Genomic DNA, 15,864 nt, shown 5'->3' with positions numbered 1-15,864 from the left:
AATTGATTATGTCGGGGGGTTTCAGGGGAAATTGATTATCTTACTTTGTTGGGCGAGTTACATCATTCACACATAAATAACAGTAGGATATTGACATCTCCGGACTGGTCATATTGCATGTGCCCGGTCGAATGTTGTGCAGTATTGATAAGGTAAAGAAAGGAAATGAAGGCTCAGATTTTGGAGGACATTGGGAGAGTAAACCAACATCCTCCAGCAATATTGTCTCACTGGCCCCCCTACCGGATACTAGGAATATAATAACACTTTGCTTGAGGCCATCCAGCTTACAGCACAGTCCTGGCTGGGAAGGTTGTGCAGGGGGTGATATTACCACCAGGTCAGTGGTGGAGCAATCGCCATAGCGAACCAGGCAGCCGCTATGGGGCCCAGCCAGGACATTCTCCTGATGCCGTGCGGGCCGCCTGGGTCGCTCTGGCTGTCACTTGTGGCTGTGAGGAGGATGTGCCGCTGTTCACATCACTGACAACCTGTCAGTGATCTGTGCAGCAATGCGATCCTCCTCACAGCCACAAGTGACAGCCAGCAGCTGCGGAGGAGGAGCGTTCGGGCCCAGAGTCGGCAGTGGAGGAGGCAGGGCCCAGCGATGGAGGAGGCGGGAAACACACTTTAAGGGGGAAACACACTTTTTTGTGTGTTTTTTTTTTTTGCGTGGGGCCCCCCCTTAAAATCTATGACATTTTAGACTGGGGTGCCTTGAGATTTTGCATACTTTTAAAAGCTGCTCTACTTCACTATGGAGTCCTGTGGTGATGTAGATTTAATGGAGGATTAAGAAAATATCAGCAGCTACAAGAGAGAATATAAGTTTGGCTACCCTAATGTCAGGCTGTTGCCAGTAAACAGCAAAAGCATAAATTCCGCAAAGTGAAGACATTCAACCTCATGCTTCCATCCCTAGAGAATTTATACTTTCTAGGGTAAATCAGTCAAATTATTTTCAATGGCATTAAGTCAGAGGAAATGGTAGAAACCCCTATACTTGCCTCACAGCTGCTGATTGGCTAAAGTGTCTTCTTCGCTCCCCACAACAACACCAATACTGTTATCAGTGCTGCCAAACAGCCCTGAAGACACCAGAGCGCCGCAACTGGGCCCACTTTCTTAGCATCCTGCCTTTAGAATTCCCATTGGGTTCCAATGAGCTCTATCAATCTTCAACATCACCCAGAGAAGACTGAGCAGCTCCAGTCTCTGGTAGAACAACTGCATAGCGGGAGTTTCAAGCACCAAGTATTCAGAAAAGTAACTTGACTGTTAAAAGCAGATAATCAGATCAGGGAAAAGAACACAGGGGCAGTAGTAATATCACATATTGTGTATACGGTATAGCTGAATCCTTTGGCACCAGACTTTTGCACGAACCAGATATAGGAGTTTATTGAGCCCTGTTGGGAACACACCTTCCCGTACCATACTAGTGTTGTAAGAAGCCCATCATTGTGATGCGAAGCCAACAGGTGGCAGAAAGCTTGCAGTGAGGCAACGGGGGAAGGAGTGGCAAGGGTGTGCAGACAAGGGGTGAGTATAGCAGAGTCTGGATTGGAAGGAAGGGGGGAATTGCATAGTGGCAGTGTCCCTTCATTGCCTAAAAATTAGCCTTCAGCCATTTATATCAGTCTCTGCTCCAGAGGAACCTATAGAGGTCCCCAACACAAAAACATTATGACCAATTTGGTTAGAAGTAGGGATGCACTGATACTAGTTTCGGTCGTGATACCGAGTATTTGCTACGAGTACTAGCTGAAATGCTCTGATACCTTCCCCGATACTGGAACTTCCGGTCAGAGGAAGATTCCCTCTGACCGGCAGTGCCGTAGGGGAACATGGAGCCGGCTTCCTGGACAATCAGGAAGCCGGGTGGCGAGTAATGACCCGTTTTTCTGATTGGCCGGGAAGCCGGCTCCATGCTGATTGGCTTGGAAGCCAGCTTTCCAATTAGCATGGAGCCAGCTTACCGGCCAATCAGGAAGACAGGAGGCGGGTCATTACATGCCGTCCGGATTCCTTATTGGCCGGGAACCTGGCTCGATGCAGATTGGCTGGGAAGTCGTTTTCCTGGCCAATCACAATCAAGCCGGCCAAACAATATGGAGCCGACTTCCCGGGCACTCAGGAAGCTGGGTGGCATTTTATTACCCACTGCCCAGCTTCCTGATTGCTCGGGAAGCCGGCTCCCCACCAGCGGAAGCACCGATATCACTACCCGCGAGTACTGAAAGGGCAATATCGGTACTCGATACTGAAAAACCGGTATCAGTGCATCCCTAGTTAGAAGCCAATTAACCTCCCAGTAAATTCTTGGGTTGTAGGAGAACATAGGATCACCCACAGGATGACCTACACAAACACAGGAAGAACATGGAGATTGTTGACTTTTTCAACGTTTATAAACAGGCAAACACTGGATCTTAAGTCAAACAGTACCTACAGATGAAGGTGATATACTTGGGCAAATGACTCATAAAAGTGATCTGGTGTATTGCAGATTTATTATGTGGAGAAAGTTGGTACAACCCTATACTTACCTCCACTTTAAGTCCATGAAATTAGAATCGGGTGTTCCAGATTAGTTGCCAGTTATTAGACTCTGCTCAGGGAGGATGAAAGTTGAACCTCTTATTTAAGCCTTAGGGCCCATTCACACTAGATTCTGGCCAGAACGCACTGCCTCGCATTGCGGCCTGCTCACTTTTTAGTGGGGCAGGAGGGGGCGTGGCAGGCCATTCAAGTGAATGGTGCCGTAACCACGCCCTCCGGCCGCAATGTGATCGCCCGCACGGGATCGTAAGCCACATTGTGCCTGCAGTCCGGTCCGGTGCGATCCAAATAGTGCTTGCAGCATTTTGATGTACGGAAACGCCACCAACCTTGCGAAAATCGTACGATCGACTGAAGTTTTCTAACCGGCTTGTTAGTCAAAAGTCGATCGATTGTACAGTATTTGCGGTTGTACACTGCACATCAACCTTACGAATATCGGACGAAAACGCGATCGCATACGAAAATCGGCCGATATTCATAAGGTGTATGGGCACCTTAAGGCCCTAAGAAAAAAGTTATGGATGCCTATCAGTCTAGCAAAGTAGATGAAGGAACTGAAGCACAACACTAATTAAAATAGTCCAGATACAACTTTATTCCATTAGGGTCAGGGGGACATTCAAGTAGAGTAGCCAATGCATTTCTGGGGTCCACAACACACGCCCTTCATCAGGGCTTAATGAGAGAAATCATGTATATGGACTACAATCCCAGCTCGAAAACTGTACTGAGTTGTGATGAAGTACTTCAGGCAACTTGAATGTCCCCTGCCCCTAATATAATAATGTTGTATCTAGACTATTTGAATTTGTGTGGGTCTTCAGTTCCTACATCTACGGCGTTCACTGTTGAGCCAAGGATACCATGGAGATCCTTTGGCTTGTGGAAGCTGCCTACCCATAAGCCAGATCACACATAGTCACATGATTTTACCACTACTGAATGAGAAACACCAACAGAATAACTAGACGGGTCAAGTGCTTTTTTTTCCTCTTCCAAATATTAGTCAATTGTTTTGCTTTCAGGAAAATAATATATAAGTGGTGTAGATTTCAAATGACAACAAATATGTCCAGAACTGGCTAGACCAGCAAATTCAGACCAAGAAATCAGGGTTTGATGCCAAAAGAAGTCTACGAGAACCCCACAATTCCATTGTGGGATCTGGAGATAACAACCGTTGGTGTCAAAGTGCATGCATCTACAATCAGAAAGAGACTGAGAGCACCAATTTAACCTTCACATGAGGTGTGCCAAGATGAAGCTTTTGCTGTGCAAATTTATTTCAGAGCAACTGTTTGCCATTAAACATACTGGCAATGACCAGACCTTCTGCAACAATGTGGACTAATGAATCAAAAATAGAGTTGTTTGGTCACAACAACAGTTAACATGTTTAGTGCCAAGACAGCATTTTGGAAGCAAAGCAATTTTGAATGCAGGAGGGGTCAATTAAGTCACCAAAGTGATGTCAGAAACTTGTGGTCAGTTATGCAAAACACTTAGAAGGAGCCATTTCTGCTACAATTAGCAATACCAGCTTCTGAGGCCAAGGGTGTACTCACAGTACTTTTTCCATAGTACAGACATGGCTGCATGCGGGTATATGCCAATACATAAGCATGCGTAAAGAAAAAAAGTATCTGGCCGCGGACGTTCATACGCATGCGTGTCCACCTGCAGCCTTTGGTTTCTATGGGTAGCTGTACGCAGCACTTGTGGCTCCCGGTTCGGGAAATACTTGAATTTTTTATTGTACAACCCCTTGTATCATGCAAATACAAATGCGTTTTGAGAGTTCACAAGGTTCACAGGGTCCCCCTTCATCAGGGCTCATTCCTGCTGTGCATAGTACATTGTTACGTCTATTGGTATCTTTGTGGAATAAATCACTGAAAAGGCAAATTTGCTTTGTGCTTATATTCAAGTTTATCACCTTTATCCAGAGGCACTGTTTGAATGAAGATCCAATGTTTGCCTGCTCATATACGTGAAAAAAGTCAACAGTTTTCATGAGGTATACTTACTACAGTATATCACATGACTGTACAAATACCATGCAGATAAGGCCCTTGGTAGTACCCAGATGCTATAAAGCCTCCTTGCCATTCAATAAGCTCCTGTACTGCTCCAGGGAAACCTTCTTTCACATAATTACAGTGCTATTCTCACTTAGTGCCTGGTGCAAAGGTGACCCGGCATGTTCAAAATCACCCATGTGCATGAGCCCGTAAAAAGCTGATGAGAACTAAATTCTGATTGTACTAAAAGCCCTGTAAAAATACTGTTCATGTTGCAGGCTCTGCAATGTCGGTTGGCATCTGACAGGCTAATTATCTTTTTTTTTCTTCTCATGAAAAAGATTTCTCCCTGTATAGTATTCCGAAAATGAAGATTGATAAAAGCACAATAAAATATTAACATAAATAAATGACATTAAGAGACAGGCTGCATAGCAGGACATACTGAAACCGTGTACCATTGAATGTGCTTCCTGTGCCCAGAACTACAGTCGGAGAACGGGGATTATTGTGCTACTTTCGGCGCCTCTTGCGATTCAGTAAAAAAAGGTAAGTTGTGTTCTGAATTGTATGCGACGTGTTGCTGCAGTTCTTCGAATAGCCCTTCTTTCCTAAACAGGACAAAAGTCTAGAAATCTGCAGCAGACGGTGATTGTAGGACTGTGCGTCGCAACAAGGCAGCCGAACAAGTGCAGAAGTGATTGGGAGTGGTGGGGAGCCTCAGGATGGCGTGTCCGGTGATGTCACTGCGGCTTCCCCTTGACAAGGTCTCTCTGAATGCCCATTGGATGCTTTATCCACGATTATCACTGGAGAGACCGGTGGGGGTTTATAGAGCAAGAGAGCGAGCAAAAAGAAGACTAGTCCAAGCACCTGCGATAGAAAGAAGGGTATTGGCATATTTAAAGGGCAATGCCATCTTTTAGGCCCAGCCTTGTTGTTTTTCTTATAGATCATAGACCAACTCCAGCCAATTTTTTAATTGGTTTTGGACAGAGTGTATTTCATGCCTTTATTTAAGTCTGAGTCCCTATTTCAAAGTCCCCCTCCCCACTACACCCAGTCAGTAATGAAGCCGGTCCGAACCTGAGCTCCTCTGAACTCGGGAGGCACACTCTTCCAATCAGCTGCGCAGCTGCACATAAGCAAAGGTCAGAATGCTTATGCTGTCATAATTTAACTTATAGCCATATTAGGCCAATGTCATTAACCAGCTATAGCCATGTGGCCATATAAGATCAATGACATCATAGAATCCCGCCCCTTAGCAAACGTGGGATTCCCCGGCCGCAGCTGTTTGAGTGGCAGTGGAAGGAGCTTCCTTCTGGGTTGAGAGAAGCTCAGATTCGCACCGCACCTAGTCCAAATCTGAGATCATCCCTAGTCAAGAATATATGGGAAAACTTTCACATGGCGAAAAAATACATTTTTATATCATATGCTGGGCTAGTGGCAGGTTTACTTTAAAAACCCATTTATGGCGGACATGGGGGCAGCACTCATTAGCCCATCACTCACCTTGTAAACGAGACCAGCAATGAGCATGTAACTGCTCATGGTTGAGTTTTGGTACATGTAACAGGAGCCCTTTTCTCCACTTTGGTTCTGCCAGAGCAGGCAGGAAATGTCAATCATGGAGCCAAAGGCAATAGGTCCAGGGATCCCACCTGAAAAAGGAGGGGAAATTATTCCAAAAGAACTTTTCCTTTTAAGGCAAACTCTGTCTGTACCTAACTGCTAATATCCCTTGCTTCTACTTGTCTGTGTATGGCATGGTGGTTTAGTGGGTCGCCCTGTTGGCTTTGAGCACATGGGTCCTGGCTTCTGTGCATGCAAGCAACCTATTTGTCTTTAGTAAATCACCCCCTATGCTATCATCGCACTCTTCCTTTGTGGTGAGCTAATTGGCTCTTGCCTACTTCAGCCCTACACTTTATGCGTCATTATCGTGGGGATATTTATTTGTAAAGCTCCTCAGGAGCAGGAACTAATGTCGATGAGTTTTTAACCTGTAAAGGACTTTGGAATATGTCACTGTTGTATAACTTTGGATAGATAAAATAATGGTGGAACTGCCACATTAGCAGGGAAACCTGTCAAGATAGATATTTACTTTCCGGAGCTAAAGCTCCTATGCAATGATAAGGCTTGCCATTTCCTAGACCCCTGGAATACTGCTTGTGCTTAGGTTGTGCGATATGCTCAGCTGTCATTCAGTATCTGAGTACATAACTGTAAGTAGTTGGTCTATCTCTTGATATTTAGCCATCTCTCTTATTAATCTCTATAGCTCATAGCACCTACATACTACAGCAGAGGCGTCGGGCACCAGTCAAGCCATAAACAATACATGATGGTGTTCTCAGAACAGCATCAGTTCACTTACTAGCTAGAACAACAGATTTATGTCAAATGGGGTATTGGCCTCCTGCAGTATCCACAACTTCTGTATTCATACAGTTCCTTGCTGGTGTTTTAAAGTGGGACTCCGGCAATTTTTAAAATAATCTTAGGTAGAGCAGGGAGAAGTCAGAACCCCTGTCAGGTTCTCTTGCTGTCGGTGTCTCCTTTAGGGAGATTGCCCTCACTTCCTATCATGATGACGCAACGGAAATTTGGAGAACGTCTCCAGCTGGTGTAGAGACAGAAGTAAGAACCTTAGGAAGTGAGGATCACCAGCACTCAGTGGATGACGTTCAAAACATAATGTCTGTTTATTCGGATAAATCGTCACATATATCACAATAGCCAATGTTTCAGGGCCACATAGGGTCCCTTCATCAGGGCAATTAAGTGACTGGTATATTAGAAGTAAGAACCTGACAAGGGAGCTAACCCTTCCTCACTCCATCCATCGCCAGGCTGGAGTTTGGCTTTAAACTCCGATTCCCCTGATGTTTCACTGACGACTTCTCGGTCAGCGGCAATACGAATGTAGAAGGTAAACATGATTTGTGTGTTGTTTTGATCAGCTCTAGAATGCTTTTCCTTTTACCTCCAATCTGAACAAATCTGCTTTCAAATTGAGAGCTAAGAGAAAGCTCCAACCATGTAATAAAAAGCCATAAATCTGGTCCCATCCAAAGCCTACTTTACCAGTTAAGCTGTAGCCGCTAATGGTGTTTTATAGGGAGAGCTGGTTACTTAGTGAAGAGCAGAGATGGGAGATGATGAAATGCAGGAAGTAGCCCAGCCTATCAGCGTGCTTATTGAATCCATTAGCTAAGTGCTTTCTTGTCATAGCATACCTAATGTTCGCACTAATATCCACTGGATCCCAAGTGCAAAGGAACGCTGACCGTCCGGCACACACCTACAACAACACGGAGCCATGTTACTGGGAAGTATATAAACAACACGTATAAAGGAACTGTGGCCTACACAACATATATATATATCTCATGAAAATGCCAAGCATCGGCACTGGTACTCGAAAAGTATCTGTGGATCCCTAACCACAATGCATGTTAGCACACATTATAATATGCATTGTCTTGGGTTGCAAGTCATGCATTTAGTTAGGTATCCCAACACACTTGTACAGTAGCTGCCAAAGCACCTGCAGTACAATGCATCCCCATATGCAGCCCATTTCAGCTGGCCTGAAACCCGGACACAGGACTCAAAAACCAGGCTGTCTGTGTGAATCCCGGCAGGTTGCAACCCCAGCCTGCATACATCTGGCTTCCCTTACATCTAACATGAGTCCAGTAAGGTTAGTGTTTTCCTCCATCACAAGAGGAACAAACTGGACTGACACAGATGTCACAATCTTGCAATCCATTCCATAGTGCTCTGATCACAGGGGATCCATATACAGATCACCTGCTGCTTGGAACTGACAGCAACCCGTGTGAAAGGGGCCTTATATTAATATATTGCAATCTCATTTACAGCCAGCAGGTGGAGCTTTAAGCTTTTTTTCCCCACGTGTCTTTTTGTTATTCCTTTGCGTCACTTCATATAGCTCTGTCCAAGGTTTCAATCAAACAGAGTGAGCTTGAAGGCAGGCAGCTATTACTTTGCTGTCTGTCTAGAAAAGCCATAATGCTCTGGGAGACTGCTTTTCATATATTAAAATACCCATGCAAAATAAAGAAATATATATATTTAGGGATGTCCAGATACCAGTGCAGATACTTGGCATTTTGTAGATTCACTTGGCGAAAGCCACAGATAGGCAGATCCCTCCTTCCAGTCCTTGTACTGTTTTCAAAGCATGTAAAAAAGCCAAAAATACCTTTCTAAAAATACACAGACCTTGACACCTTTACCCTAAATCCAGGAGCCACCTTCTGACTTTAGGAGCCAGATCACAAGAGTACTCCAAGCTGGCTGGCAGGTAAGGCAGCTCTATCCTGATTGTTCTCCTGTTTGGTTGGCCGGTAGTAAGCTGCATTCTGCCTGGCTGATTGCAGTCATCTGACCCCTTATAATAAGAGGAAGGGGTGCAATGCGAAAATGAGTTGGTGGGTAAGTGAATGATTACACACACTTTCCAGTCAATCAGAGTTATACATCTATGCCACATGTGAAGGGCCTGGACAAAATGACTGTTGGGGTTCATACCTTAACGTTGCAATGAGTGCAGGGATACTGCACAGGAATGTAAACATTATAACGGAGAACGTAAACACCAGCAGCAGCGACATCTTTTTGCAGGAGGAGGAGCATTTTCCTGCTACAGCCTGCGCCCCCATCGCAGAGATATTGGAGGCCACACAGCTGCAGTTTTCATACACCTAAAAAAAAAATATTGCTAATTTAAATTGATATTCATAATAATAATTGCAATCAATGAGATGGTATCTTCTGACAGTCACAAATATAAGGGTACGGAAAGTTTTTAACTACCTTACTGTTAACGCAATGTTGGGCAGATTTTTTTTTAATCCCACGGAGACTCCAATGGGCAGATTTGCTGCCGAAGTTTTTGTCTCTGCTCTATTCCACAATCATGTAATGAAAGGGCCACTCTGGCCAACTGAAAGGGCCACTCTGGCCAACTGAAAGGCCCTGCCTGTTTAAAGTTCCTCTCCAGCCAGGGTCACCCCCTGCCCCACCCCATCTAAATAACCCCCAAAAAGGTAAAAAAAGCTAACTGCCAGAAATACCTAAATCCACAGTCATGTGATATACTGGGTCTGGAGTCTTCTTTGTTCCTCATTGGAGAGTGAGAGGGTCCTTTTGCAGGTGCTGACGTTGCTGCCTTGCGATGTGGGCACTTCCAGCTGGATGCCAGTGTCGGGGTCCTCACAGCATTTGAAAGACTGCAGCAAAGGACCAGCAACAAGACCGGGAGGAAGAGGGCTTGGACTGCAGCACTGGCTCACCAGTCCATACTCCCCGCGACAGGAAGTGAGGTTAAATCTCCCCAACGGAGATACAGACAGCAATAACAACCTGACAGATATTTGAAACCTTCCCCCCGTGTAAAAAATGTAAACAAAGGAAAGTTTTTGCTGGAGTTGGGCTTTAATTTATGTCCAAATAATTTAGATGAAGCTGGACATTCTTGCTGAAAAAGACACATTGAATGCCCCTGGTGGAGGAGCAGATCCAGAAACTTCACGGGGCAAATTTCTAAGTCAGAGTCTTGAAACCTTTCCATGCATACAATCACATGGCCATCTACATGTTGATTGGTGTTACAATTTATGTCTTAATCTTTAAAAACTAGAATAGGCCAATGTGGGATTCAGCCCACTAGCAGCCACCCCGTAACAGTGTGCAGACTGAGCTGCATGATCGTTTCCCATATACATATGAATGATATATAATTACCTTTCTGCCATTACCACGGTCAATGTAGCGTCCTGAGCAGCCCGCGTAGCAAGCAGAATAGTACATGACATTATCGGCTCCGCAGACGGGACTGTAAAGATCCTGTGAACAACGGCAGTCGGCATTGCACACGGAGGAGAGGTTTAGGCCGCCCTCTGAGAGGAGACTGCAGAGAAAGCACAGAGGACAATGAGATCACACCTCTAATACTGAGATATATTGTGCAGTGGTGGTGACTGGGACAGGAAGTGCGGAAAAATCTAATCGCAGGCTTTTACCATTCATCACTCCATCCAACACAACAAAATATTTTGCCTGGCGTTACATTGTAAATTCAGTTAAAGGGTAAATCCACTTTCCCAGGTGAATTTTAAATTACCCCCTCCAATCTGGCCCCCTCTCCTCCTGATATACTTACCCTTCGGCGTATGCTTCTTCCCCTCCGCCAGTACGGATGCACTATCCGCACCCCATACTGCTGTGTAGTGCAGCCCCGCTCGCTGGATTTTTAATTTCAATCGCAAATTGCGAGAACTCATTGGTCAGCAGTGCTTCTCATTGATCAGCCTGGTCAGGTGACTGCACTGGCCAATGAGTGCTGGCAATTTGCAAGCGAAATTTAAAATCCAGAGCGCAGGGCTGCACTACACAGCATTATGGGGTACGGATAGTACACCCGTACCAGCGGAGGGGAAGGAGCGTTCGCCGAAAGGTAAGTATAGTGGCGGGTAGGGGGCCAGATTGGATGGGGCAACTCCATTTTCCAAAATTCACCTGGGAAAGTGAAATTACCCTTTAAACATGATGGCACGCCAAACCTATTTTAATGACATATACACAGAGGCTTATCAATACAAAACTGGAAGAAGTTGTAAGAGTGATGGTGTTTAGCAGGACTAGTAATGATTATTAGTAACGAAGAGTACCTGTCATGGTAGGGTGCGGTGAATCCAGCCATGGGCATGTTAGGACAGCTGATGAGGAAGATGAAGACCGACATAAGACTGAGTACAGTACACATGATGCAGAACCTGATGATTCCTGAGCAGTGCAATTTCAGTTTGTTCACTATGAATCCCCCCAGGAAGGTTCCGCCACCCCCAGCAGGAACCACCAAGTAGCCTGTGCGAGAGAAGCAAACACGTCATCAGCCTATGATACTGTACAGGAAAGCATCACTGTGTACAAACAAAGAATACATACAGAGGACAAAGCTGCCAAATGGACTCGGCCACCAGGCTGCCGGTAACTTGGTATTCTGGGAAGACCTGATTCCAAGCCTGTGGGAAAGGGATTCCCAGCTCCACCCACTAAGACCTGACTGCCGGAAAAGGTCTTGCCATCTGCAGAGTATCACTTTAAGTTGACCACATTCACCCGCATACAAAAGATGATGGGTCCCTTTAAATACTGCTGTTTTCCCCCTTCATGATATAATGGCGTTCAATAAATTAAGTGGGACAAGTCGATAAAACGCCATGCTGAGCTCCTGTACCATCAAATAGGCACAGGCGCAGAAATAGACGTGCAGCCTCCCGCCTTTCCCCATCTGTTCATTGTGCTAGAAAAAAACACCCCATCGCACTGTGTTTGACCTCAAACGTATTTCAGCTTCACTCTCAGACATCACAATGGCCTGACAATCAGCCCGAGTGATGAATTCTCAGGAGTTCTGCCGTCATCGACCTGCAACTGTAACGTGACAAAAGGCATTTTAAAGAGTTCCCACGCAGAACCTTTTCCATCTGCCCGCAACACAAAGGCACGTTAGGTATTTTGCGGGTTGTTTTCATAGCAGCGGGGCCCCTGCATCAGAATGAGTGGACGGAACCCCAGTTTTGAGTGGTAAATTCAGCATATAAACCACAAGTGGATGGCTTTTGGTTTGCTACAGCACTGTGGATGCCAATGCTATTTTTTTGAAATACTTATTTTTATCTTTCTTTCATCCTTTGTTACATCTTCGCGGCTTCCGATCTCCTACAGCTTCTGTACTCCAGCGATGGCTGCATGGCATTTCTCAGGGTAGGTTTAATGGTGGTGGCAACAGTGGACCATGTCTGTGTATGGAAACGTCCACTTGTAGTCTCCACTGGGAAAGTGTATGACAGGGTGACAACACTGTAGGACAATTGGGAGACAGGAATAGAGCGTTGTCACCCTAAAACCTGAAAGTGCTTGAAATGGGATCTTCATGGTAGGATCAACAGATATAGGGGGTTATTTACTAAGAAGCCGGAAGGATAGAGCCGTAGCTTCAGCTGATCCTTCAGCTCTCTTCGGCCGCCTCTGCCCTTTGGTTCAGTCCAACCGAAGGGCTGCTGTACGGGTTATTCACAATAGCCCATACAGCAGTCGAGTGGCCCAATTGAGCCGAAGGCATATGCTTCGGCTCGACTAAGCCGAAGTGACAGCCGAAGTGTGGACAAAGGTCGGCCGAAGACGACCGATCTCCACGCAAAAGACAGCTGGGCGGAGCCAGCTGTGATTTCACGGCTGGCTCCGCCCAGTTGCAATGACAAATCAGCATCCCCAAATGACCTGGGGATGCTGATCTGTCATTGGCCGGGACCTGCTAGAAGACTCTGGCAGGTACTGGGCAAAAGGAAACAGTTGGGTGGAGCTAGCTGCCACCGCTAGCTCCGCCCAATTTTTTTTTTCTTTAAAACATTTTTATCTAATTTTTCTATTTATTTACATTTTTAAACTCCTTTTTTTTCACTTCTTTTCTATTCTGCTCGGTACCTCGGAGGTACTGACCAAAATAGCCGAGCTGAATGCCGCTCGGTGGCATTCGGCTATTCACTCACTGCCGTTCGGCCCCTATGAGTATAGGGGCGGACGGCAGCGAGAGAGCTGCCGGAGCTTCGGCTCAGCCGATCCAGATGTTGCATCGGCAGAGTCGAAGTACCTCTGCAGAGCATGTTCAGCTGACCGAAGGCAGCCGATTTAAGGCAGTACGATGTACTGAAATTAGCCGGGGTGAATAGCCGAACGCCATTCGGCTCTGTTCACTTCAGCTCGGTTATTCACTCGGCTTCCTTCGGCAGCTTTGTGAATAGCCCTGATAGTTTTAGAAATATTGAAATCTGTTTCTGAAAAAAAATTAAATTCCATCTCTGGGCAAAGATAAAAACTTACCCTTGCAGTGGGGTCACCCTTGCAGTGGTGTCACCCTTGCACTGGGATAGGTGCTTGTTTTGTCTAAGGAGCTCAAATAAACCAGTTTTACTTACCTGTTCCGCGGTCCCGTCAGTACTCCCTACTTCCCTCGTTCCACTCCAAATATTGGAATGTCCTTCCGCATCCTCACATCTAATGCAGGTCAATTGTCATGATGACGTCAGTGGACCCTAGATTGCCACGGGCCAGGGGAGAAGAGGATGCAGAGACCGGTCTAGCCGCCCCGAAGGGAGCCGGCAGGAGCGGGGGTAAGCAAAATGGCTTTAAGAGAGTGTCCCCTAGACAATATGAGCACTTAACCCTTGCAGTGAAGGAGTAGCCCCCCTGCAAGAGTAAGTTTGTTTTTGTTTTTTTTTGTCCAGAGATGGCCTTTAACATGCTACAAGCTTATATGTGATTTCAGCCATTGGGTTTACATCTAGTTTGGGTTCAGGTTTTTGTTACATTAACACGCAGATATGTGACTGAATAGTGTATATACATATTCTCTCGTCTATATTGTTCCTTTAACCCTTGGTAGAAGTAAGTGGTAGGTTATTTTTACTTGCGATGACGAAAAGACTTGTGAATGTATGTCCTCCCTCAGTATTTAGAAATGGAATAGTCATAGCACTGGAGGAGACCAAGTTATTTTAAGAAAGCCTGTAAAAGGGTCATGTGACACATAGTAATGACTTTACATAGACATTTCCTTCTTCCAGTAACAGTCTCAAGCTTCTAGTTGTGTTTCCAACCACAAAGTTGCTGCTACTAATGATGTTTCCACATCTCATAGCAACCTCAGTACATGACTTCAGCTTGATTTAATAAGAAACACTCAGAAATAGTACGTGACCCTAGGGTTAGGGTCAGATACTATTAGGGTTGTGGACACTTGAGCACATGTTCCCCTGTCCTGTGGTGAATCTGTGGATGCCCATTCGTGTGTGCACCATCCATATTACCACTGAAGCTGGACCAGGGGCAGAAGAGCCTCCATGGCCTCTACTATGTGTGTGGATAGATAGATATTAGGGATGCATTGAAATTTCAGCCGCCAAAACATTTTGGCCAAAGATGGTACTTTGGGCAAAATGCTGAAGGTACTATAACGGACGAAAATTCAGTGCATCCTGACTGCTTCTCTCCTCCCCACTGGGTGCCGGTCTGTGTCCCTTCTGATGCCCACTGCTCTCCCCCGCCTGTGTTGGCACAGGCAGCGGGGATCCGAGGGGACACAGACCGGTGCCCAGCGGGGAGGAGAGAAGGTTTCAGGAGGTCGGGCGGGGAGGAGATAGCTCAGAATGCCGAGCAGGTCGGTATGGGGCAAAGACAGTTGTCACTGGAGGCCCAGCTCTCGTCGCACCCCCCTTCCTCCACACACACACCCCGCTTGGCTCCTGTGACAGGCAGAGAGTCAGGATGGAGAGCGGGGAGGAGAGAGCCGTCAGCTGTCAGGAGGCTGAGCTCTCCTTCCACACTGCCCCCGCATGGCTCCTGTGACAGGCGGAGAGTCGGGAGGAATCAGTTGTCAGGAGGCTGAGCTCTCTTCCCGCACCGCCCCGTTCAGCCTCCTGTGACAGGCGTGTTAGGATGGTGATTGGCGTACAAGCACTTAGTGATCAGCTGATCGCTGAGTGTTTGTAAAGACATAGTATGCTTACTGTGTCCCCAGTTATGAATGAACAGGAAGTGCTCTACATCACTTCCTGTTCATTCATGAATGTGGACATATTAACTGTTTACACAGTTTATGAATGGACAGGAGCAGCCAGTATATATTCCTTCTTTTCAATCATAACAGGGGCTTCAGAAACGTTTTTTTTTTGTAAGAGCCACGTTTTTTGGTTTGGTAAGAGCCACGTTCACTGTTTTATACGCATGCTCCTTTGTGTTATCGGATCGCCAAAGCAACAAAACTTACCAAAAAAAGTAGCAGCTTCCGACGCACTCAGACTAAACTGCGATTCTAAAAACTTTGGTCCAAACGTCGACACTCCCGTAATGAGGGTCGCCTCTGTAGCTCCAGCTAGGCACAGGAAAATAAAAGTGGGATTTTTGAGAAGCAGCAACATTGACCTGCACAGGAAACAATATGGAAGAGATTACATGGAGGGCATATATGGAGGGCCGGTTACTCCCAATGAGGTAGGCCCTCACACTACGCAAATGCTGCTAGATTTTGTTCATCTGAAATATTACATTGAAAACATTTACTTCCCATGACCCTGCCACCAGTCCATGGACATTCAAGTCTATGGACAATTAAGTGTTTGCATCTGCCTAACAAGCAATAAATGAGCCTTCAAGTGTAATTCCACATATGAGAACC

The 15,864-nt window shown here is 45.9% G+C and overlaps 1 protein-coding gene across 1 annotated transcript in view; it reads right to left on the bottom strand.

The window, feature by feature from the left end:
- Nucleotides 1-5,157: 5,157 nt before the first annotated feature.
- Nucleotides 5,158-15,864, bottom strand: part of SLCO4A1 (solute carrier organic anion transporter family member 4A1) — a 24,059-nt gene continuing 13,352 nt past the window's right edge. The window contains exons 5-11 of the mRNA XM_018560011.1: nt 15,457-15,611; nt 11,297-11,492; nt 10,371-10,536; nt 9,156-9,328; nt 7,835-7,899; nt 6,105-6,253; nt 5,158-5,459 (exon numbers count right to left, since the gene is read on the bottom strand). Of these exons, the coding sequence (XP_018415513.1) occupies nt 5,307-5,459; nt 6,105-6,253; nt 7,835-7,899; nt 9,156-9,328; nt 10,371-10,536; nt 11,297-11,492; nt 15,457-15,611 (1,057 nt within the window). The 3' untranslated portion in view covers nt 5,158-5,306. The remainder of the gene's footprint in view (nt 5,460-6,104; nt 6,254-7,834; nt 7,900-9,155; nt 9,329-10,370; nt 10,537-11,296; nt 11,493-15,456; nt 15,612-15,864) is intronic.

This window comes from Nanorana parkeri, unplaced genomic scaffold (assembly GCF_000935625.1).
Source record: "Nanorana parkeri isolate BGI_ZX_2015 unplaced genomic scaffold, ASM93562v1 scaffold17, whole genome shotgun sequence".
In the NCBI taxonomy this organism is placed as follows: Eukaryota; Metazoa; Chordata; class Amphibia; order Anura; family Dicroglossidae; genus Nanorana; species Nanorana parkeri.
This window is presented reverse-complemented; position numbering and strand designations above follow the sequence as displayed.